The sequence below is a fragment of the Theropithecus gelada genome, chromosome 10 (assembly GCF_003255815.1).
Source record: "Theropithecus gelada isolate Dixy chromosome 10, Tgel_1.0, whole genome shotgun sequence".
NCBI classification, from domain to species: Eukaryota; Metazoa; Chordata; class Mammalia; order Primates; family Cercopithecidae; genus Theropithecus; species Theropithecus gelada.
Window position 1 is genome coordinate 56,462,130 of NC_037678.1, and position 23,055 is coordinate 56,485,184.

Genomic DNA, 23,055 nt, shown 5'->3' on the forward strand with positions numbered 1-23,055 from the left:
GGAGGGCAACGTCCCCATCATTGTCTGATAGGTGCTATCAGGATTGTGCAGTGCACAGCCTGTGCAACATTACATGGCAGCCCTAGGTGAGACACACAGATGCTATCCTGCTTAACTGTTCATGGACTCTCAGACTGGGAGATAGCCCCAGGGGTCTGGGAAGACTTCTGAAGGAGGCAGGAATTGACCTGAGCTAGGTATCTGGGTACGGTGTAAATATGAGGAGAGGCACATTCCAGACAGAGGAACAGCTTGTGCAGAAGTATACAGGCAGAGGAGTGGTAGGTGTGCCTAGAGAAGAGCAGACCTTGATCGCTATAGGGGGCTGGGGGAGATGAGGCACAAAAGTGAAGTCTAACAGGGCCTCAGAGGCAGGCCGAGGAGCTCAGACTGTCCTGAAGCCAAGAATGCCCACGCTGCTTTCACTACACTCACTGCCAATGCCATCCTGCCACTGCCTCTGAACTCCTCTACTCCCTTCCACCTGGGCTGGTGGCACAGTCTCTGAACATCCCCCTTGGCCTCTGGTCTGGGCCCAGACCTCTCCAGGAAGGGCATTGTCACCCCTGTTTGTCAGGGAGCTGAGGCCCAGGGAGGAGAGGAGGATTCTGCAGGCTTTCCCAGAGAGGTAAGAACACGGAGCGGGAGGCGAGTCCTTGGCCCCAGGTCAGTCCTCCCGTCTGCCAGCTCCCCTCCTCTCCAATTCCACTCTCCACACCCCCTCTCAGTCCTCTCCCTCCTCCCTGCTTTGGCTCCCTTCCCTCCTGCTTTTATCTGCACTGAAAGGGCCAACTTTGAAACCTGCTTCTCACCTTCTTTCATCTCTCTTTGCCGGCCCCTTCCCTGGGGCTCCTCAGATGTGGAGGCAGTGAGGAGCTTGAGACTGGTCCAATTTAACACCACAAACATTTACCCAGCTCCTCCTCCGTGCCAGGCCCTGAGCCAGGCCTGGGGACACCAAGATGACTCAGCCAAGGACAGAACTGGGGTGGAGCTTCCAGACTGTGGGGTACAAAAATGGAAACGGGAGGCCAGTGAGGGGCTATGGGAGACAGAGAAGGGGTCCTTGCAGGCCATGTGTGCTGCCAGAGCCCAGCTTGCTCTAAGGGTTCCATTCTGGCAGCACCTGCGTTCTCAGGGTCACAGGCTCAGGCAGCAACTTGGCATTGAGTTATGCCCGGCACTGTTCTGTGCAGTGAGGAAGCAGAGATGATAAAACAGGATCCCTGCCCACATGGAGTTTGCCTTCTCCTGCAGGAAGACAGACAGCAAATGGTTAAATGGAATAATTGCTGAAAGCACTATGAAGAAAATAGATAGAGTGATAGGATAAGGAGGGATTGGGACCACAGAGGGCCACTTTGAATTGTGTGGTCAGGGATGTGACACAAGAGCTGAGATCAGAATGATGGGGAGTCATCCATACAAAAGTGTGAGAGAAATCATTCCAGGTACAGGGAACAGCAAGTAGAATGGCCCTGAGGCAGGAACAAACTTGGTGCGTCCCTGGAAATGAAGACATGAAGTGGCATCCTGGGAGACTCTGCCTAGCATGGTTTGCAAGACACAATGTGTGCCTGGAAATTACAGGAAAGCAGATGGTACAGAGAGATTTTTCTGAGCCTTTGCACTGGAGATAGTAGAAGGTGCCTCATGTTACTTCATTTCCCTTCGGAGGGTATTGTACTCATTTGACAGATGAAGAAACTGAGAGTCAGAGAGGGAAAATGACTTCCCAAGGCCACCCAGCTCAAAAAGGGAAGCACCAGGGTTTGACCCATGTCTGACCACTTCCTGAATCCAGCCTTTTGCCATTTCACTCCTGCTTCTTACTCTCCTTGTGGTTACTGCGGTTCCTAAACTTGTGCAGTGCTCTCCGCTGTGCACTGGCCACAGAGATGATGGCCTCAGACATGGGCCAATGGGAAGGCTGGACCTGTGTGAACGAATCCAGTGACAGGTCCAGGTACACGTGGGCTTGGACTGAGGCAGGGGCTTCAGGAGCTCCAAGGAGGGGTGAGTAGTTTATGCACCAGGAAGGGGAGTGACAGAGGTTTGCCCCAAGAGGCCCCTGCAGGGGGACGAAGGGGACAAGGCTTGGAATGGGGAGAGTGTGCCCCAGGTTGGAGTGATGGGGAGGGGAGGTGGCAGGGACAGAATCATGGAGCCAGGAGGTTAAGTTTGGGAGCAGGGAGACCAGCTGGACAAGCTCATGATAGGGCCAAGAGGGCACTTGGAGATAGGCTGCGAAGGACCTTGAATGCCACATGAAGAAGTGGAACTTTATCCTGTAGGCAGTGGGAAGCCTTAGAAGGCTTTAGAAGGAGGGAGAAAAGTGCTCAGATGGGCCCACCTCTCAATTAGGCAGGTTTGCAGACAGACCGACCATTTATCAGCCCAGCCATGTTCCCACCTAGCCCCATTGTGAGTTTCCTTTGAACATCAAAACCAGCTAGTCCACACTACAGCGGAGGAAGTGAACACTTCGTTTCTCCACCCAGCACTCTGCAGTGTGATGCAGCAGAAAGTGCAAGGGCTTTGGAATCAGAGGAGACCTGGGTTCAAATCCCAGCTCAGTTGTGGAGTCTTGGGCAAGTCAAGGCACCTCCTCTGAGCCTCGGTTTGCCCATCTCTAAAATAGGCATCATAATAGTATGTGCCTCATTCATAGATATCAGATGTCTACCACATACCAAGTTCTGTGCCTGGTGCTCTCAGGGCTGGAAGAAAGATTAAGTGCTTAGATATAGCAGGCCCTCAGGAAATGGTCATTACCATTTTTCTTGGTATTCTGCACACCCGTTTTTTCCCTTTCATTCTGCAACCAGTATTAACCACATATAATTTTCCAGGCATCATGTGTGGGCTTTTCAGTATATGCCTAAAGGGAGTGGGGGAAAACAGTCACAGATAGGGTGGAGTGAGCAGAAAGGAATCCCTTGGTTGGGACAGTGGAGCAGGAGGCAGGTTGCTTTGTTTTGGAAGAGGCTCCCCCACTACACCCCAACACACACACACACACACACACACACACACACAAGCAGCTTGGGTGGCAGCTACATCATTCAGTTGGCTGCATGTATGTTCATGCGCCCACACACAGGCACACCAGAAAGCCTGTATGTGCATAAGCCTGCAGCCTTCTCTATTTATTATGCCTGCATGCATTATATATGCACATGTTTATGTAGAGGAAAACCACATGTGCACCCCCAGCCAGGAAGCAGCACCCTCCCCATTTTCTCCACCCTAACCTTAACAACAGCAGCATTTTGTGCTGTTGCTAACACATGGAAATGCCAGCAGGTGTACCTGGCTGGCTCCTTAAGAGGATACTCTTAGATGTCTGGCTCTGAACAGACATGGGAGCTTGGCTCTGCCACTAACTAGCCCTGTGTGACCCAGGGCAAGATACCTGGCTGCTTCTCTGAGCCTCAGTTTCCTCCTCTGTAAAATGAGAGTGATGACAGTATCTGAAAGGATTCAAAGAGCTCATGACACAAAGTCTTGCTCAACAAATAAAAGTAAGAGCTAATCTGTACACCAAGAACCATCTTAAGTGATTTATTGGTAGTCACTTGTCCAAACCTCACAACCAGCCTGTGAGGTAGGTATTACTATCCCCCTTTTTTTGAAACGGAGTCTCGCACTATCACCCGCGCCGGAGTGCAGCGGCGCGATCTTGGCTCACTGCAATCTCCGCCTCCCGGGTTCACGCGGTTCTCCTGCCTCAGTCTCATGAGTAGCTGGGATTACAGGCATGTGCCACCACACCCAGCTAATTTTTTGTATTTTTAGTAGAGACAGGGTTTCAATATGTTGGCCAGGCTGGCCTCAAACTCCTGACCTCGTGATCCTCCCGCCTCAGCCTCCCAAAATGCTGGGATTACAGGTGTGAGCCACCATGCCCGGCCTACTACCTCCATTTTTAAGAGGAGGAAACTGAAGAACAGAGAGATTAGGTGACTTGTCCAAGGTCACACAGCTAGGTTTCAAACCTAGGCAGATGGGCATCAGATCTGCACCCCTAGGCACCATTCCCAGGCCTCCCTTGCACATGTGGGTGTACACACACATGAGCTGCCACGAACTCATATTCTCTCCCTGTTCCTCCAGCCTCACCTGTTCTAGTTCCCCTTGCTGCCCTTCAGGTTGTTGTCACCAAATGAGAAGTAGGACTGCAAAATTTAAGCAGAACCTTCTAGACCCACAGCTGCCTCCTGTCCTTCTCAGACTACTGCGTCCCTACATGATACCTCCCTGCCCCCAGGTATGCAAGCCACACACTGGGTTGGGGGGACTCCTGTGTACTCCCCACCAGACATCTCTGAATAATAATTAGAGTGACAATAGTTCCCATTCATGGAGTAATTTTCTGGAACTCAGCTAGGCACCTTACATGCATTTCATTCTCCCGACAACTTACAAAGTAGGATTATCATCTCTATTTTGCTAGGAATTAAAGATGGAAGTGACTTGCCTGGGGGCAACGCAGACCTGGATCCAGATCCAGGGCTGAGCTGCTGCCTCTTGAGCTGCTGCTCAAATATAATGCACAATCTCACACACACAGGAACACCACTCACATATTGACACACACTGTCCAGCCACAACACAGACCAAACACACAACCCATGCGAGCACTACACGTGAGCTGCACAAGCTTCGCCCCCACCCCACCCCTCCACCCCTACATTTGCCAGGCCACAGTCCCTGCCACACACTGCTTCCTCCCACCCCTCACTGCTTCCCTCCCTCCCACTCACTCTCTGGCTCCCTGAGCTGGAACAAAAACACCTGGGCCCAGCCAGCCGCACTGACCCCCAGCCCCAAGTCTTTAGCTGGTTAATGGCGGGTGCCCGCTGCCCCCGCCCTATGGCCTTGGGAACAGCTGCCTCCACTTAGATTCCAGCCCCTCCCTTCCCCTCGAGGAAAGAACAAAAGAGAAAAATAGGGAAAAGGAGAAGGAGGAAGAGGAGGAGGAGAAGCAGCAGCAGCATCGAGGGAGAGAGAGGAGAGAGCTGTGAGCCAAGAAGGGAGGAGAAACAACAAGAAGGCAGTTGGCATTCTCCCATCAACCCGGCCTCTTGCCCAGCCCTGACGAGGGATCAGGAGCCGAGGCCGTGTCATGTCTCTGGTCCTCTCCCGGCCTCTATCCTCCCACCTGTGTCTCCAAGGTTCCTTCCAGCTGAGCTGATGTTCAAGAGCCTCCTTCAACCTCCTCTGGACTCAGATATCTGACAGGGCCAGGCTGGGGCAAAGGGGACCTGAAGCTTCATGCATCGAGGCTTTGGCTGGTTCAACTTTGGATGGACTGTCAGTCAGGCTAAAAAGAACTCTGGGAGGGAATCCCCGATCTGGTTTCAACTTGCAGTTCTGTGACAGAGTCGCTGTGTACCCTTGAGCAGGGCATCGGCATCACTAGCTCATGTCACCTTTGTATAAATAAGAAACAGGCCCCCCTTTGATACTTCCTGGTCTAGGACACGTGGCTGGGCAAGCAGAAGGCTCGCTGGAATTCACCCCCGCTTCCCCACTTCGGCCTGGTATCTTTGTGCATGACACAACCTGCACAACCATACTTGGCAGCTCTAAGCTTGGCAAGTTTCCTCTCTGGACCTCAGTGTCTTCATCTGTAAAATGGAGACCACATCAGCCTCATAAGATGCCTGGCAGAAACCTCTTCTATCTCACTTGCCACTTTATCCCCAGAGTCTAGCACAGACCAGCACAGAGAAGGCACTCAATTAGTGTTTAGGGCGTAAACGAATGAATGGAGGGATAGTCGGGGGAGAAGCAGGCTCCAAACTGTTAAGTGCATGCTAGGGAGGAATTATAATCATGGGTCTGAACCTCCCCACGTACTTTCACCCAGGCCAACGGGACTCAAGGTGACCAGGGGCAAGAAGAATATGGGTTTAGCAGCTTAGGAACAAGATCGAGCATTAAATTGGGGATTCGGGGGATTGGCTTATAATGCCCACTACACCCATAGGTACAGCCCTTTACAGTTTGCCATAGGCATTCACCTCCAGGACAGTAAACATGAAAAGCATAAGGGCTGTCCTGTATGCCCCACCCCTCCTCTAACACCACAATGTGAGGTGAGTAGGAGTCATCCCCTTTTTCAGGTGAGTAAACAGAAGCCAAAGAGTGACTTGCCCAAGGTCATACAGATAGAATCAGTGGCAGAGGATTCAAACCCAGCTCTGACTGCTTTCAGAGCCACGAAATTCCACTGGGTGTCAACAGCCCCATTTCAGAGATGGGGTAGTTGAGGCCCAGAGAGGTTTGGCAGTGCAGCCAAGGCCTCACTGAGGGGTCATCTCAGGGCTCTGGGCCCGCAGCAGGCAATGCTTCTGGGGTCCTCCCCTCCCCACTCTGGGAGACTACAAAAAAGCCCCTTTCCTCCTGCCTGTGGGAGGGGCCCTGTGGCTGCGCAGGGCCCCCTCCTTACCAGGCTGCTTTGTCCTGGCGCACAATGAGCTCTCGCTTGGCGTTCGAGGCCTTTGTCCGCGCGCAGCCTCGCGGCGCCCCCATCAGCGTTATCAGCATGGGGAAGCAGCGGCCGGAGCTGGCGGGGCCTCTTTGGGCCGCTGCTGCCCGAGACATGTGTTGGACACGGGCCTTTAAGGCCTGGAGCCGCCACACAAAGGCCCGGGAAGAAGGCGGAACAAAGGGCTTTTTCACGCGGCAACTGAAAAGCTGCAGATTAGCTCGCGCGTGCTGCGCAGGCGAGAGGAGCCGGCGGCCGTGTCCCCAGGCCCCCTCCCACGGCACTCGCCCAGCGCGTGTCCACGCCGCGGCCTCCCGAGAAGCCTCCTGATGCCACAACTGACCCCCTCTCCCCTGCTCAAAATTCCCCGTTGGCTCCTCAGTACATGCCAACTGCGTGCTGTACCGGTGTGTTCTGGTGCCGAACTCTTCCGGCTTTCCGGTTCGAGCCATTTTGCAGTGTTTGCCATTTCTGGGATAACGCTCAGCCGCAGCGCCTTTGCACCTTCTGTTTCCCCTGCCCAGAATGCCACCCCCACTCTCGGTCTCTGCCTTCAAGCTCAATTCTAGGGGCACCTCTTAGGGAAAGATAAGAATTGGCCGGGTGCAGTGGTTCACGCCTGTAACCCAACACTTTGAGAGGCCGAGGCGAGCGGATCACTTGACCCCAGGAGTTCGAGACCAGCGTGGGCAACATAGCGAAACCCTGTCTCTGAACAAAAAAAAAGAAAAAAATTAGCCATGCGTGGTGGCATGCATCTGCAGTCCCAGCTACTCGGGAGGCTCAGTGAGTCAGGAGGATGGCTTGAGCCCAGGAGATCGAGGCCGCAGTGAGCCGGGATGGTACCATTGCACTCCAGCTTGGGTAACAGAGTGAGACCCTGGCTAAAGAAAGAAAGAAAAAGGGCCGGGCGCAGTGGCTCACGCCTGTAATCCCAGCGCCTTGGGAGGCCGAGGCGGGCAGATCACGAGGTCAGGAGATCGAGACCATACTGGCTAACACAGTGAAACCCCGTCTCTACTAAAAATACAAAAAATTAGCTGGGCGAGGTGGCGGGCGCCTATAGTCCCAGCTTCTCGGGAGGCTGAGGCAGGAGAATGGCGTGAACCCGGGAGTCGGAGCTTGCAGTGAGCCGAGGTCGCACCACTGCACTCCAGCCTGGGTGACAGAGCGAGACTCCGTCTAAAATAAAATAAGAAAAGAGAGGAAAGAGAGAGAGAGAGAGAGAAAAGAGAGAGAGAGAGAGAGAGAAAGAAAAGAAAGAAAGAAAGCAAGAAAGCAAGCAAGCAAGAAAGAAAGAAAGAGAGAATCAGTGAGTCTGTGCCAGGCACTTTGCCAGCTTCCAGTCCTCACGACAACTGTGGGTACAATTAGCTCCATTCCAATTGAAGAAACTGAGGCTCAGAAAGGTTGAGGGCTGCCCATGGTCACAGCAGTTCACCGTGCAACTAAGATGCAAACCCAGTTGCTTCCCGCTCCTCCTCGGTCGCAAGGGGCTTCTCTGCACCTTGTGTGTGTCCCAGGCAGGCGCTCCCTCTCTTGGAGTTGGGTGTGGGGACAAGGGCATGGGCTCCATTTGGCACTGGGGCGCCTTCAATCAGCCCCGCCCTGCCCCTCGCAGGTACGCCATTGACCGCGAATCAGATTTGGACCAGATCTTCGATATCGATGAGGACACAGGCGCCATCGTGACTGGCAAGGGGCTGGACCGCGAGACAGCCGGCTGGCACAACATCACGGTGCTGGCCATGGAGGCGGGTGAGCTGGGCGTCGCGCCCCCTCCAAGGGCAAATATGGGGCCGAGGAAGCAAAAGCTGAGGGGAGGGGCCAAGGGCTGGGGGCAGAGCCGAGGCGGCACTGTCAGTCAAAGCCCACGGGGGAGGGGCCAAAGGTTGGGGGCGGGGCAAAGAAACTAGACAAAGATCTCACAGGGGTGAAGGTGAGGGCAAAAGCTGATGGGTGAGAGCAAAGATCCAGCGGGGTTCCAAGTCAAGCGGATAGGGCTAGTCTCAAGCTAGGCTTTCTTCTCTCATCATTTATTGAGCACCTGCTACATGCCAAGCCCTGTTTTAGGGGCTGGGGATCCAGCCTTGAACAAGACAGAAAAGGTCCTGTCCTCATAGAGAGAACGAGACTATCAACAAACAGACAGAAAGCACGGACATACTATGTCAAGTGTTGCTAAGTGCTAAGAAGAAACAAGGAAAGAAGGAGGCTGGGAAATGGAACTGGGAGGAGGAGAGGCATTGCTTCTCTTAGGGGAACATCTAAGAGATGAGGAAAAGACATTTCAACAAAGACCTCAAAAGGTGGGAAAGTCATGCTGACATCTGGAGGAAGAACATTCCAAGCAGGGGGAACAGCCAGTGCAAAGGCCCTGCGGTGTAATTTGCCAAGCATGTTGGAGGAACAGCAAAGAGGCCAGTGTGGCTGATGAGGGGCAGCATGGTCAGCCAGAGTCACTGGAGGGTCTTTGGACTTTACTCCAAATGAATTTGGAGTCATTGGAGGCGTTTGGAGAGAGGAGGGATGTTCTCAGTCAGGGTACCTCTGGCAGCTGCATTGAGAAGAGCCTGGAGCCTGAGGGGAAAACGGGGGCTTAGCTAGAAGCCGAAAGCAATAGTGCTTAGGAGATAGCACCATGGCCTGGCCCAGGGCAGTAGCTACAGAAGAGGTGAGAAGGAGGGGAGAAGTGGCTGGCTTTGGGATACGGGCTGAAGATAGAGCCAGTGGGACCTGCTCATGGGCTGATGTCCTGGGGAGAGATGGAGACGTGTCAAGGATGACTTCAGGGTGCTTGCCCTGAGTTTCTGGAAGAGTACGTGTACGTGTGTGTGTGTGTGTGCATGTGTGTGTGTCTGTCTGTCTGTTTGGTGCAGCTAGGGAGAAATGTGAGTTGGGAGAGAAAGAAAAAGAACCCTGAGACATGGCATCCAGGTAAGTAAGGCTGTGGAGGTGAGGAGCTGAGAGCACCGGGAGAGGGGCCAGGGGAAGTGCCTTCAGGCTTCCTCCATGCCCAGAGCAACACTGCCACTGCCGTGGCCTCCACCTGATCTCCCAGCTTCTCTACCCCATCAGCCCTCAAGGTCTCAGGCATCAGCAGAGCCACCAGTAAGCAATCATGACAACAGGAATATGGTTGAGTCTCTGAGCTGCAGGTGGGTAGGCAACATTCAAACTTGCCTCTGCCCATCAGGACCCCAGGCCTCTCTGCCCCAGGCCTCTCCTGCCCCAAGCTCCTCCTGCCAGCCCTCTTCCTCCTCCCCTAGCTGCCATCCCCCCATTTCCCAGGCCCCACTGGCCCATTCTGGGGCCGAGGAAGTCCCTAGGCTGAAGTTCCCTTCGTCTCTTTCAACTGCAGTTTAAAAGGAAATACAAAGCTGGCTCAGACCTCAGTGCCTGCTGCTCTGGAGCCTTTGAATCCACTCCTCCACGGCATGAAAGGGAGATAACAAAGGTGGCTGGAGAGGAAGTGGCGGCTGGACTTGGGGGAAGAGAGCTCCCCCTCCTTGCCTCCTCAAACCTGCTCCCTGGGTAGCAACTGAGGCTCTGGGCTGCAGACGGAGCCAGGGAGGACTGGCCTGGATGCTGGGCAGGGATGCCTCCTCTCCCTACCCACAGATACACGCCCCCTCACCCCCCGCCACCAGCCTATCACCAGCCCAATGTCCCACCACCAGCAATAGTCTCCTCTTGGGTTAAGCATTGTGTTTCTACCCAGTGGGTCTCTTTCAGAAAGCAGCTAGAATAGCATACAAAGCCTGTAAGGCTGCCATTTCACAGGAGAGAGAATCAGGGGAGGGGTACTCCTCCACAAACATTTTACAATTTTTAACCTGGCCTAGATGCTTTCTAGCACATACTTTATTGAATTATGATCTGTAGCGTGATTAGCACCCATTTTCCTGATGGGAAAATTGAGGCTTGGAGAGTTAGGAAACTTGCTTGCCGAAGATGTGCACTGGCAAAGCTGGGATTTGGACCAGGAGTGCTTGGTTCCCACAGCATTGCTGCATGGCCTCCCTTTTCTGGGCACTCTCCCCTCTCTGAGCCCCACCCCCTTCCCATCCATCAACCCCAGTAACTGACCGTGGGGAAGGAGATGTATCTCTGAAAAGAGAAGACGAGCCACTGGGCTTGAGATTCCCCTTCTCTGAGCTGCAATCCCCAGCCCCTGCCCACTCCTCACCCAGGATATTAATTAATGGGAAAAGGAATTGTTTTGCTTCAGAGAGCTGGTGGGAGGATCAAACAGCATAGCTCATGGGAAGAACTTAGCCTAGTGGTTGGTGCTTAGTAAGTGCTCAGTTGATGGTATCTGTCAGTCTTGACTCTGTTCCAGGCCCTTTGTTGTGATGAGCTCATGAAATCTTCACCCCTAAGGGGTGTCCATTCTACTGCCATCTTCACTGTGGGGATGAGGAAACTGACTCAGCAAGGCGAAGTCATTTGTCCAGATTCCCAACCCCAGCCTGCCTGACTCCAGAGCTCGGCTCTCCTCAGCTGCCCCTCCAGTCCTGTTTCCCTGGTGCTGGCACAAAATCAAGAGCTCTCACAGGTCAGGCACAGTGGCTAACGCCTGTAATCCCAGTACTTTGGGAGGCCAAGGGGGTCGGATCACTTGAGTTCAAGAGTTCGAGACCAGCCTGGCCAGCATGGCGAAACCCCATGTCTACTAAAAATACAAAAATTAACTGGGCATGGTGGCGCGCGCCTATAATCCCAGCTACTGGGGAGGCTGAGGCACTAGAATCACTTGAACCCAAAGGCAGAGGTTGCAGTGAGCTGAGATCATGCCCCTGCGCTCCAGCCTGGGCAACAGAGCAAGACTCTGTCTCAAAAAAAAAAAAAAAAAAAAAAAAAAAGCTATCACAAATAACTGACCCACTCTTCCTTTTCACCATCTCCATGAGATGAGAACAAACTTATTACCCCCATTTTACAGATGAGGAAACAGAGGCTCAGGGAAGAACAGGGATGGCCCCAAGATCACGAGCAAGTCCAGGCAGGGGCAGGCTCAACCCAAGACCTCCCGCCTCCCAGGAGCCAGCCAGAGCCCCAGGTTCATGGCCATCGGGTCTGCCCACCCAGCCCCATGTCCTCCTGCCAAAGCGTCCATTTGGCTTCCTCAAAAACAGAAGAGAAACTCAGAGGGTCACGGCGGCCCCACCTGCTCCCAGTCATAACAAACATGAGGTGACAAGAATCAGAGGGGAAATATTTATACACAGCGGCGGCGCTTGGTGAGCACCTCGGAGAATGTTGCACTCAGCCGGGAGCCGCCGCCTGTCATACTGGATTACCTCAAAGACTCCCGAGCCACTTAGTATGCCGGCTCCCCTCTCCCCGAACTTCTGAGTCATCCATTCTGCCCATGCAGACGCTCCTTCCACTGACATTATCTTTAACGTTTTGTAATCATGAAATATTAATGACCGATATTGAATTTAAAGTACAATTTGTGTCTGAATCCTTCGGTGGAAAGGGCAGTTGTAAAGGGACAGTCTTCAAAGAGACTGGCTGGGGGGATCTAGGGGAGACTTGGAAAGCCAACACTGGGAGGGGGCAGTACCAAGGGGGGTACTCAGTCACCCTCTCAGGAGTCATCCAGCCCTAAGCTGATCTGGAGGAGTAATAGCTAGATGTCCAGGACAGCAAAGGGTTAACCAGACTCGGCAGAAGCTTCCCCATCTGGGTCACCCCCGGCCAAGTCACGTCTCACAGAACCCTGCTTTTCCCTTCATGCCACAGAGCACGTGTTATGATTTTTAGATGCATCTGTGTGAGTATTCAGTGAAGATCGCTCTTCCTCAGGAAACTGTACCTTCCATGAGGGCAGGGCCTAGTCTGTACCTGCAGCACTCACACAGGCCAGGCACACAGTAGGCATGTGTGTTTACTGAAGGGATGAATGAACGGGCTTGCGTGCCCAGTTGGAAAAACAGGAATGCGTGATGGAGAAGAAATGCTTCTAGTCGCATGGCTCCCAGTTGCGTGGGCCTGGACATGCCACTCCCCATCTTGTTACCTTGGTTTTCTCATCTATAAAATGGTGATAATCATACTTACTTTATTGGATGACTGTGACAATGGTAACTATTAATAATAGCAGCTTCCAGCTGGGCACAGTGATTCACACCTGTAATCCTAGCACTTTGGGAGGCCAAGGTGGGCGGATCACCTGAAGTCAGGAGTTCAAGACCAGCCTGGCCAACATGGTGAAACCCCATCTCTACTAAAAGTACAAAAATTAGCCGGGTGTGGTGGTGGGCACCTGTAATTCCAACTACATGGGAGCCTGAGGCAGGATAATTGCTTGAACCTGGGAGGTGGAGATTGCAGTGGGCCGAGATTACGCCACTGCACTCCAGCCTAGGAGACAGACCGAGACTCTATCTCAAAAAATAGTTAGTAATAGCAGCTTCTATTTACTTAAAGCTTACAATATGCCAGGCATTGTGCTGAGTGCTTTCTGTAAAACATAAATCCCCCAAGGATTAGAAATAATGTGCCTCAAGTGCTTAGCACAGGTTCCTACTGTGTGCCTGACACATAGTAGGTGCTCTATTAAGTCAGAGAGAGAATCTGAGAGGAGAGGGAATGTCAGAGATCATGGGCTCCAGCCCTGTACCCATCCTGTTTTGTACCAGAGGAGACAGAGGCCAAGAAAGGGAGTCCTCCCATGAGGCTTTCTGACTCCCAGTCTGTGCCTCTCAGAAGGACCATAGAGGAGGCCTAAGGAGGCTGGAGGAAGGGGCAGGGATGGGGAGTGAAGGTCGCAGTGGGGTCTGAGCAGCAGAAAGTGCTCAGTTTCTCCTGCAGGGACCCCCCCCCCGACACCCACAAGCCATGTACCCGCAGCCAGTGTTTTCTGGGGCCTCTTATCACCCACCCCAGCCTGGACTGGGCTCTGGACCCGGTGATGAACAAGGCTTGGCCACTGACCCGAGAGTTCACAGGTGGGTGGGGAGAGACCCACTGACAGTCAGTGACAATACAGAGTGAAAGTCATGGGGTCATGGCGATTCCTGAGGAGCAGGGAGAGACTGTGTGTGTGTATGTGTGTGTGTGGTTTTTGTTTGGTTTTGGTAGAGAGGGGGCTCTCACTATGTTACCCAGGCTTGTGTCCAACTCCTGGGCTCAAGCAGTCCTCCCACCTTGCCCTCCCAAAGCACTGGGATTACAGGCATGAGCATTAGCACCTGGCCGAGAGGACGTCTGAGTTGGGTTTCAAAGGCCAAGGAAGTTTTTCCATGGGCAGAAAGGGGATTCAGGTGCTCCCAGCAGAAAGCCCCCTGTGTGCAAAGGCCTGGGAGCTTGGATGTCCGAGGCCCATTTTGAAAACAGAGAGGCTGGGTGTGGCCAGTCTCTAGGGCTGGAGGGTGTCCGGAGCAGGTGATGCAAGGCGTGAGTGAAGAAGCTCACTGGGCCTGTACAGAAAGGGCCTTGGTGTCTCATGAGGAACCAGACATCTCCTGCAGGTGACAGGGAGCCAGCGCAGGTCTTTGAGCAGAAGGGTGGCATGATCAGATGTTTGGTCCCCAATGTTCCCTCGGGTTTGTGGGAAGGATGGCTTGGAGGGGGCAAACGTGGAGTCGGGGGAACATATGGGAGGCTGTCAGGCTCAGCTTTGGGCTGGAGGGTCCAGGGCAGGACCAGGGCAGGTGGTTGGGAGCTCCAGGGAGGCTGCCTGGGGAAAGAGACATGTCACAGCTCTACATGGAAGGGGCTGCTTCAAGAGACAGTGAGCTCCCTGTCACTAGAGGTATGCAAATCAGGCCTGGGCTCCTCTTGGACTGGATGACTCCTGGGATCCTATACCACCTTGAATACCTAACAGACCTCAACAGGAACAAAGATTTTGTGATATCCATGGAGTAGGACAGCCTAGAACATTAGGGACCAGCTCAGCTCCTGGGGAAGGAAAGTTCCCCCATCTCCCCTTTGAGTTTCAGGGATGTTATGATTTCAGGGTCCCTGCTTCACCCAGAAGTCGACCCCACCCTTTCCTTGGAGGAACAAACTTCCCCCCAATAAGGTCAAAGCTTCCAGTCTCAATGTGGAAAACAAATAGATCATCGAAGTCCCTCCAAGGGACAGAGAAGGGCACCTGAGCCTCCTGCTCCCATTGTGGGGGCGTGGGGACAGGGCAGGGAGTGCAAGGAGTTCGCTGCTGGCTGCCCTGACACCCACTTCCCTGGAGCACCCCCATCTTCTCGCCCCGCACGCCTCACTGTCCTGCCTGCTTGTCTTGGCGGGTTTGTAATTGGGATGATAAATCTTCCTGCCCAGCTGGCCAGCTCTAATCAGAGCCTGGTGTTTGGATGCAATTTAACTCCCTCGGGGAGGAGGGAGGGGCTGGAGGGCCAGTGGAGAAGAGGGTCCAAGCTCTGCTCAGTCCCCAACACTGCGAGCGAGAGGGAAGGCGCTTTCTTTGAGCTGATCTCTCTCCTCTCTCTCTCCCCCTCCCACCCCACCCCCCACTCTCCTTCCCACTCCCACTCCCACTCTTGCAGCTTCACTTCTCTGTTTCTGTCTAGGCTTCTGTCTTTCTCTGTGACAGCCAAGGAGAGCCACAGAATCCAACTCCATTTGTTTTATTGATGAGAAAACCTTGGTCAAGAGACAGAGAAAGGGAGAGGCAGGAAGAGGGTCCCAGCACTAGACTGCTTCTGAAATGGAGGGGACGCAACCCCTGATACGACAGAGTCAGTTCATCCAAGAAGGTCTCAGTTTCTCCCCTGCACCTCCCCAGCATCCCTCCTGGAGCGTGGCCATGGTCAGAGATGCCACAGACAGTGGAATCCATTCCTCTGACACACCTTTTTTAAGCACCTACTACGTAGCATACACACAGTTACTGGGGATACAGCAGTAAAGTATACACAAATTCTGCTTACATTCTAGGGGAGAAGAGAGAGGATGAGAAAGTTCAATAAAAACAGAGGGTGCTGGGTAAATGCTACAAAGAGGAATAAGGCAGGGAAGTGGTGTTTGGTAGGATGGCAAAGGGCGCATGGAAATAAGGTCTTTAGGGGAGGCCTCTCCGAGAAGAAATCTGGGCCAAGACCTGAAGGAGGTAAAGGAGCAAACTCGGAGCAGAGTGAAAGAGGGAGGGTGGAGTAGTGACGAGGCTGGAGAGGCCACAGCAGGATGCTCATGGGGGGCCCTGTGGGCATGGCGGACTTGGGCTTATCCTTGGATCGCCCAGAACCTAGAGCAATCAAGGAGAGCTTCCTGGAGGAAGCAGGGAAATTTGTTCAGGGCCTTGAAGGCAAGATGCATTCTGACAGCTAAAGACAAAAAAGGCAACACCATGTGGTGGTTAAAAACTCCCCTTTAAAACCAGACCCAGTTTCAAGTACCAGCTCCTATGAGACCTTGGGCAAGTCATCTCACCCCTCTGAGCCCGTTTCCTCATCAGTAAAACAGCAACAGTCCCAGTCCCTGTCTCCCACTGTGGTTGACAGGACGAAATGGGGCAGTCCAGACCCTGGTCTTGGCACGTGCTTAATATGTGTTTGTTGCCATTCTTCCAGGGAGGAGCACATTCATAGGAGTGCCCTAACAGGGGCACCAGGCCAGGCCCCGTCTCCTTTGCCCTTCCCATTGGCCCCCAGCCCCATTCCCACGCCCACTCAGGTTGGTCCAGATGTCAAATGAGGAATTCTAGTAGGGGCTGGGATCCTGCTTGGAAGAGATCCACATCCTCCCCTCCCACCCCAGGGCCTTTGCATGTGCTGATCCCACTGCCTAAGACAATCTTTCCTTTCCCTTGCCCCTCATGCAATTACTTCCCAGTCAGGACTCGCCAGGACTCAACAGAAATATCATGTTTTTCCGGGAAAAACATCCTGCATCCCATCAGGCAAGATCCCTGCTCCAAGCTCTCGCAGCTCCTGAGCTTCTTCCCTCAGCCCTTATCACAGTCTGGAGTAATGTCTGTCCCTGCCACTAGACCGAGACCGTGCTGTCTTGTTCATGCTGTGTCCTTGGTACAAAGGAGATGCTTGATCCACAACTGTCAGCAAAAACCACAGGTTTCAGTTCCAGATTGTCCAGTCCAATCCCCCATCCATTATACAGAAGAAACTCTGAGGCCCAGCGAAGGTGAGAGACCTGCCCCACTGCACAGCAGTTCTCCTGCTCCGAGTTTGGTCTCTCCCCGAGGTACCCTGAGCTGCCTAGCCTCCGCAGGTCCCTCAGACCCCCGGGGCTTCACCTGCCACCTCCCCGGATTAATGGTGAGGCAGCTCAAGGAGGAAGCACCGGGCCAAAGCACGTTTAATTTTAATTTAGGAATCGGTTAAGGCTGCAGGCCTGCTCAGCCCCAGGCTGTCAATCAGCCTTCCTCAAGGCTGCATCAATTAGTTTAAAAATATTGAATGTAATTTTGCCTGACACAACATATTGCAGCTACTGCAAAATATAATTTATTTTAGAAGAAGAAATAATTAAACTAATTTGCATGTCAGTCAGCTGAACTGAAAAGCCAAGAGGGGAGGGCTGTGGGGGACCCAGTCCTTGGAGGGGACACCTGCCACTGGCCATTGGGTGAGATCCACTTGGGCCTGGGTGTAAGCTGTAGCTGCCGCTGAATGGACAAATGCCCAGGCAGCAGGAGGGACCCTGAGATTGTATCAGGACCAAGCACTGAACTTGGAGTTGGGAGGCTTCGGACCCAACCCCAGGTCTGCTGCTGACTCCCCTAGGGCTGTGGGGAAAATCCTGCCCCTCCATGGACCTCTGTTTCCTCATCCAGAAAGTGGGTTTAACAAGGCCTTCTTCAAGGGTTATTTCAAGGATCACATGAGGTCATAATAAGAGAGTGTTATGAATTGGAAAATCCTACACAGAGGTGAAGATTAATAAACAGATTCCTTGTTTTATCCCAGAAACATTTAAGGTGGCAAAAAATAGGATTATTTTCCATTCTTACAAATGATTCTAATTGTGATAGGAGGGGTTTGGAGGAAGGCAGTCAGGCTGGATTCCCCCACCTCCCAGTCACCGTAGGGTAGTGGTTTGCAAACCTTGCTACAGGCTGATCCTCTGAAGCTGTTGAAATAAATAAATAAATAAATGACCAAGCCTTGGCCATCGGTGTTTTCTAAAGGCTTCCCAGGTGATTGTAACGTACAGCCGTGCTGGAGACCCACTGCCACAATGGCAATGGCAGTGGCAATGAGTGCTGACCTTGGGCAGTCCATGAGCTCTGGGATCCCAGGCCAGCCCTAAATTCAGGAATTCCTAGAAAAGAAAATGCAACTGGCAACTTTGGCAATTTAGAGGTCACTCAGCTGCCCCGCCGCTTAGGTCTGAGACTCTAACTCATGCCAAGGGCATTAGGGCTTTCTCACAAGGTGACCTATGACATTTTAAAAGAAGAGGTAAGAGAAGCCGAGCCAAAGCAAAGGTGCTATAATGGGGGTCTCATCCACAATGAGGATCTAGGAGGGGATCACCCACTCAGCAGTCCATCCTGCTCTACCTTCGACATGGCCCATAGGACCCTGTCTCTCCCTCCAGCCCATATACCCCCACCACCCTCCACTGCAGGGGGAAAGTGCCCTGGCCGCCCCCTCTACTCTCCCCTGCCTCTGCTGGGAGAGAGGCGCCTGTTCCTGGCTGTGGGCCTCGCCCCCTTCTTCCCAAAAGCACCCACCGTCTGTCTGTTGAAATTCGCCGGCAACGCACTCTTAAAAATAACGGTTCACCCGGCATCCCCAGTCACGACTCCCATCTCTCACCCCGGAAAAGCCCCCTGTAATCACTAGAATGGCAGATCTGGTGAGCTTAGAAGATAATGTGCCCCTGGCTAAGGGGAACTCCAGAGAGAAGCCAGGGTCTGAGTTAATTAAGAACTCAGCCCCCTCCTTTTCCTGACTGCCCCCCGCAGGAGGTGGCTGTACCTGCCTTCTTATCTCTATTTCTCTCTTTATCAACACGTGAGCAGCTGCCATCAGCACACAGTGGATCCTGAGTTCACAGCAGGAGGCAGCCGACCAGTCCCACTCCCCGCGAAACTCATGGGGAGCCTGGATACCTGGAAGCTTTCAGGCTGCCCCTAAAAGAGCTCCCTGCCAGCCCAGCCAGAAAGCCCCATCTTCCAAGTCACTGCTTGGAAGTGAGGTGTGGTTTCCTCCTCCAGGAGATGTTCCTGAGGTCACTGGCAGGTAGAACATGTCAGTAATGAACATGTCAGTAATGAATATGTAACCAAGATAGCAGAGGATGGGGCACCAGAGAGCACTCAGAGGTCTGGGCTGGTGAGGGCTTAGAAAGCACCAACACTCAGGGCACTGCTCAGACAGGACAGGCTGGGATAAAGTATTCCACATCCTAGAATTATTTAATGTCATTGCTAATAGGACCCTGCGAGGATGTCTGTTTATTTACAAATGCTTATATAGCACTTGCTATGTGTAGTACACACAGTTTTAAATGCCCTGCAGATATTAACTCAATCTGTCTCTTCACCTACCTATTAACCCGTTTGTGCCTGAGGTTGTAATTTTTTGAATTTTTGCAATCAGACCTTGGCGATGACCTAGGATATAAATAACTCTCACATGCTTAGCATTCCAATAATGGAACGCTAGGCATAAGTGGGTCAATATTGGACCCATTTTGCAGGTGAGAAAATTGAGGCACAGGGAGGTCACGTGACATGGCTCGGATTACACAGACATGTAGCCACAGAGCTGGAATCAGAACTACCCAGCATTGCTCGTAATCACTATGCTCTGTTTATTTTCCAGGTGTGGAAACTGATGTCAGAGAAGGCAGGGTCTTACCCAAGACCAAATACTGGGTCAGGGACACAGCCATGCCTGGAATTCAAGCCTCCTGCTGTCTCAGTCTTTCCAGGCTTCATTCATTCATTCATTCATTCATTCAGCAAATATTAATATGTTAGAATTTACCTGTACCATATCCCACAATGCTGGTAGCCCAGAGATAAATAAGACAGGGACCATGACCTTGAAGACATCCCAACTTGGAGGGGTGGGGACTTCATGGTTTTGCTGGCCAAGATTTTCCTCCCTGGACTTGTCTGGCCCGTTTAGGATCAGGTCTTGAGAAGGCAGAAGTCTTGGAGTTTAGTTGCCCCTGACCCACGTCTAGAAAGCGTCCCATGTTTTAGTTTCTCCTTTGCAATGTGGGGATAGAAATTGTACCAAACCACAGGATTTCTGCAAGGATACTTAAAATAATGAATGTAGATGCTCCAGGTGCATACTGTGTGCTCTGTGGTGAGGGGAGGGGTGGCAGTGGTGATGGCAGCGTTGTTGGGGATCAGGGATGTGATGGTGATATTGGTGATTATGATGGGGTAATAGTAGTAATAGGTGGGCTGGTGGTGGTGGTTGTGGTGACTATGGAAGAGATGGTGGTGGTATTGGTGATGATGATGGTGAAGGTGGTATTGGTGATGGTGTTGGGGTTGGTGGTGGTGGTGAGGGTGGTAATGGTGATGGCTTTAGTATTATTTATGGTAGAGATGATGAGTGTAGTACTAGAGGATGTGGTTCATTCTAATGGTGATGGTAGTGATGGTAGTGATGGTGATGACCTGATGGTGGTGGTGGTGATGGCAGTGGTGATGGTAACAGTGTAAGAATGGTGATGGTGGTACTGATAGTTATGTTGGTAGACACACTGATAATAATGCAAATAGTGGTATTGGTAATGGCTTAATGATGACAATGGTAATAGTAATAGCGGTGGTGATGGCAAAGGTGGCCATGGTGGAGATGGTGATGGTGGTGTTGATGCTAACAGTGGTGACGGTGTTGGTGATGGCAGTGGGTGCTACTGGTGATTGTGGTGGTGAGGGTTGTAGTGATAATGCCACTGGTGCCAAGGCTGATGGTAATGGTGGTGATGGTTACAGCGATGATTACTCAACTTATGCCCAAATGTTGCCAGTTCTGGTCCTTGTACCAGCTTGGTTAACCCACAAATCTCTCAGCATGACCCCACTGCCTACTGTTGTCCTTGTAGTAGAGAGGAGGCTATCTAGATCTCACACTTGCTGCCTCTCCCCCGCTCCTGTGCTCTCATTACAGACAATCATGCCCAGCTCTCCCGGGCATCCCTAAGGATCCGAATCCTGGATGTGAACGACAATCCCCCAGAACTGGCCACACCCTACGAGGCAGCTGTATGCGAGGATGCCAAGCCAGGCCAGGTACCCCTGAGGGGCTGGGGACTGGGGGTTGCTTCCAGGACTGGCCAGCAGCACCCTCTGCCTGGACCCAGAGTGGTCTCAGCCTCACCACTAGCCCCCTATCCCCTCCTCACCCTTCAGCTCATCCAGACCATCAGCGTGGTGGACAGAGACGAGCCCCAAGGCGGGCACCGCTTCTATTTCCGCCTGGTGCCTGAAGCTCCCAGCAACCCTCATTTCTCTCTGCTTGACATCCAAGGTGAGCCTCCAAACCCTAGGATGCAAGAAGGGAGAGGCACAGTCTCTCTGCCCTGTTCCCATATTATAGACAGAGGGACGGAGGCGCCCACAGGGCCTATGTTGGATCTAAGATCATATGGAAAGTCTGGGCCAAGCTGGAGCTGTTACCCAGCCCACTGGCCAAACGCAAGCAGGGTGTGGGTTGGTGGAGTGGAGGAGGGCGTCCCAAGGATAAGAAATGGCAGATGGGAAGATATAGACAGGGAATAAATGAGGAATGGTTGTGCCAGAGTCCAGGGTGGAAAGAGCCCCCGTTCTGAGTGAAGACTGAAGTAAGCCACGTGCACACACTGCCTACCCTGCAGGTTTCTGGTTTTTTATTTGATTTTTTTTTTTTTTTTAAGACAGGGTCTCTCTCTGTCAGTCAGGCTGGAGTGCAGTGGCTCATTGCAACCTCCACCTTCCAGGCACAAGCAATCCTCCTACCTCAGCCTCCCAAGTAGCTGGGACTATAGATGTGTGCCACCATGCCCAGCTAATTTTCGTATTTTTTGTAGAGACGGGATTTTTGCCATATTGCCTAGACTAGTCTTGACCTCCCAGGCTCAAGCTATCGGCCTGCCTCGGCCTCCCAAAGTGCTGGGATTACACGTGTGAGCCACTGTGCCCAGCCCACCCTGCAGTTTAAAAACTGCTTTGTTCCACTCACATTCCTTTTTTGGTTTTTGGAATTGTTCTTGAAACAAGGTCTCACTTTGTCACCCAGGCAGCAGTGCAGTGGTGCAATCATAGCTCACTGCAGCCTTGAATTCCTAGGCTCAAGCAGTCCTGCGTCAGCCTCCCGAGTAGCTGGTACTACAGGTGCACACCATCACCCCTGGCTAATTTTTTTTTATTTTTTGTAGAAATGGGGTCTTGCTGTGTTGCCCAGGCTGGTATCCAGCTCCTGGGCTCAAACGATCCTCCTACCTTGGCCTCCCAAAGAGCTGGGATTACAGGCATGAGACACCACGCCAGACTCACATTTCTTTCTGCATCCTCACAGCCATCTTGTGAGGTAGTTTTCTGACTCCTCTCCCCATTTTACAGGTGATGAAACTGAGACTGTGAGAGAGAAAGAGCCCTGCCCAGGGTCATATAGGGAGTCAGTGGTGTGGGTAGGATTCAACCCACCCCCATCGCCAGTCCAGTGTGCTTCCTGCCTTAGCGCACCACCGGGAAAGCAAGCTGCCCTGCCCTGCCTGAGTCCACTGTGAGATTCCTCCCCTCTGGCTCTCACAAGTTCCTCATGATGTTGAAGTTTGAACCTTTAAGGAATAGACTGAGGGGAAGGGAGTAGTCACCAAACTGGAAATAAGGGACCAGGCTTAGCAAAGGGTGCGCTATACCACCCTGGCAAGCTCCTATTCCTCTCTAGTTTTTTGTGGTGGTTGTTGTTTTGTGTGTGTATGTGTGTGTGTGTGTTTTGTTTGTTTGTTTGAGACAGCATCTCATTCTGTTGCCCAGGCTGGAGTGCAGTGGTGCAATCTCAGCTCACTGCAACCTCCATCTCCCAGGGCCAAGAGATTCTCCTGCCTCAGCCTCCCAAGTAGCTGGGGTTACAGGAGTGCACCACCACTCCTGGCTAATTTTTGTATTTTTAGTAGAGACAAGGTTTCCTCATGTTGGCCAGACTGGTCTCGAACTCCTGACCTCAGGTGATCCACCCACCTCCCAAACTGCTGGGACACCTGTTCCTCTCTAAGCCTCAGTTTCATTGTCTAAAATAGGGAAGATGCCTACTGTCCCGGGTGGCTAGGTGGCCCCAGTAAAATAAGGGCCACTGAGATATAGTGTTAATACCTAGAAATATCAATTCCTACGTCCAGCAATTATGTATTGAGCGTTTATTGAGACACAAAGCCTCTGTGTCAGGGTCTGCTCTGGGTCCTGGAAACGCAATAGCAAACACAACAAAACGTAGTTTTATTCTAGTGAGGTGAGACAGAAATTACACAAATGAAAAAGTGTGTTGGGGGTGACAAGTGGCTGGGGTGGAGGAATAATGCAGTCTCCACAAGGGTCTGGACTTGTCTTTCTTCAACCCTGGGTGCCTGGAGCAGTGCTTGGCACATAGCAGGTGTTTGATAAAATGTGTTCAATGAAA

General features: G+C 52.4%; 1 protein-coding gene across 1 annotated transcript in view; it reads left to right on the top strand.

Moving 5' to 3' along the window:
* Positions 1-23,055, top strand: part of CDH22 (cadherin 22) — a 133,822-nt gene that overhangs the window by 100,299 nt on the left and 10,468 nt on the right. The window contains exons 8-10 of the mRNA XM_025399914.1: positions 8,118-8,254; positions 20,569-20,690; positions 20,811-20,928. Of these exons, the coding sequence (XP_025255699.1) occupies positions 8,118-8,254; positions 20,569-20,690; positions 20,811-20,928 (377 nt within the window). The remainder of the gene's footprint in view (positions 1-8,117; positions 8,255-20,568; positions 20,691-20,810; positions 20,929-23,055) is intronic.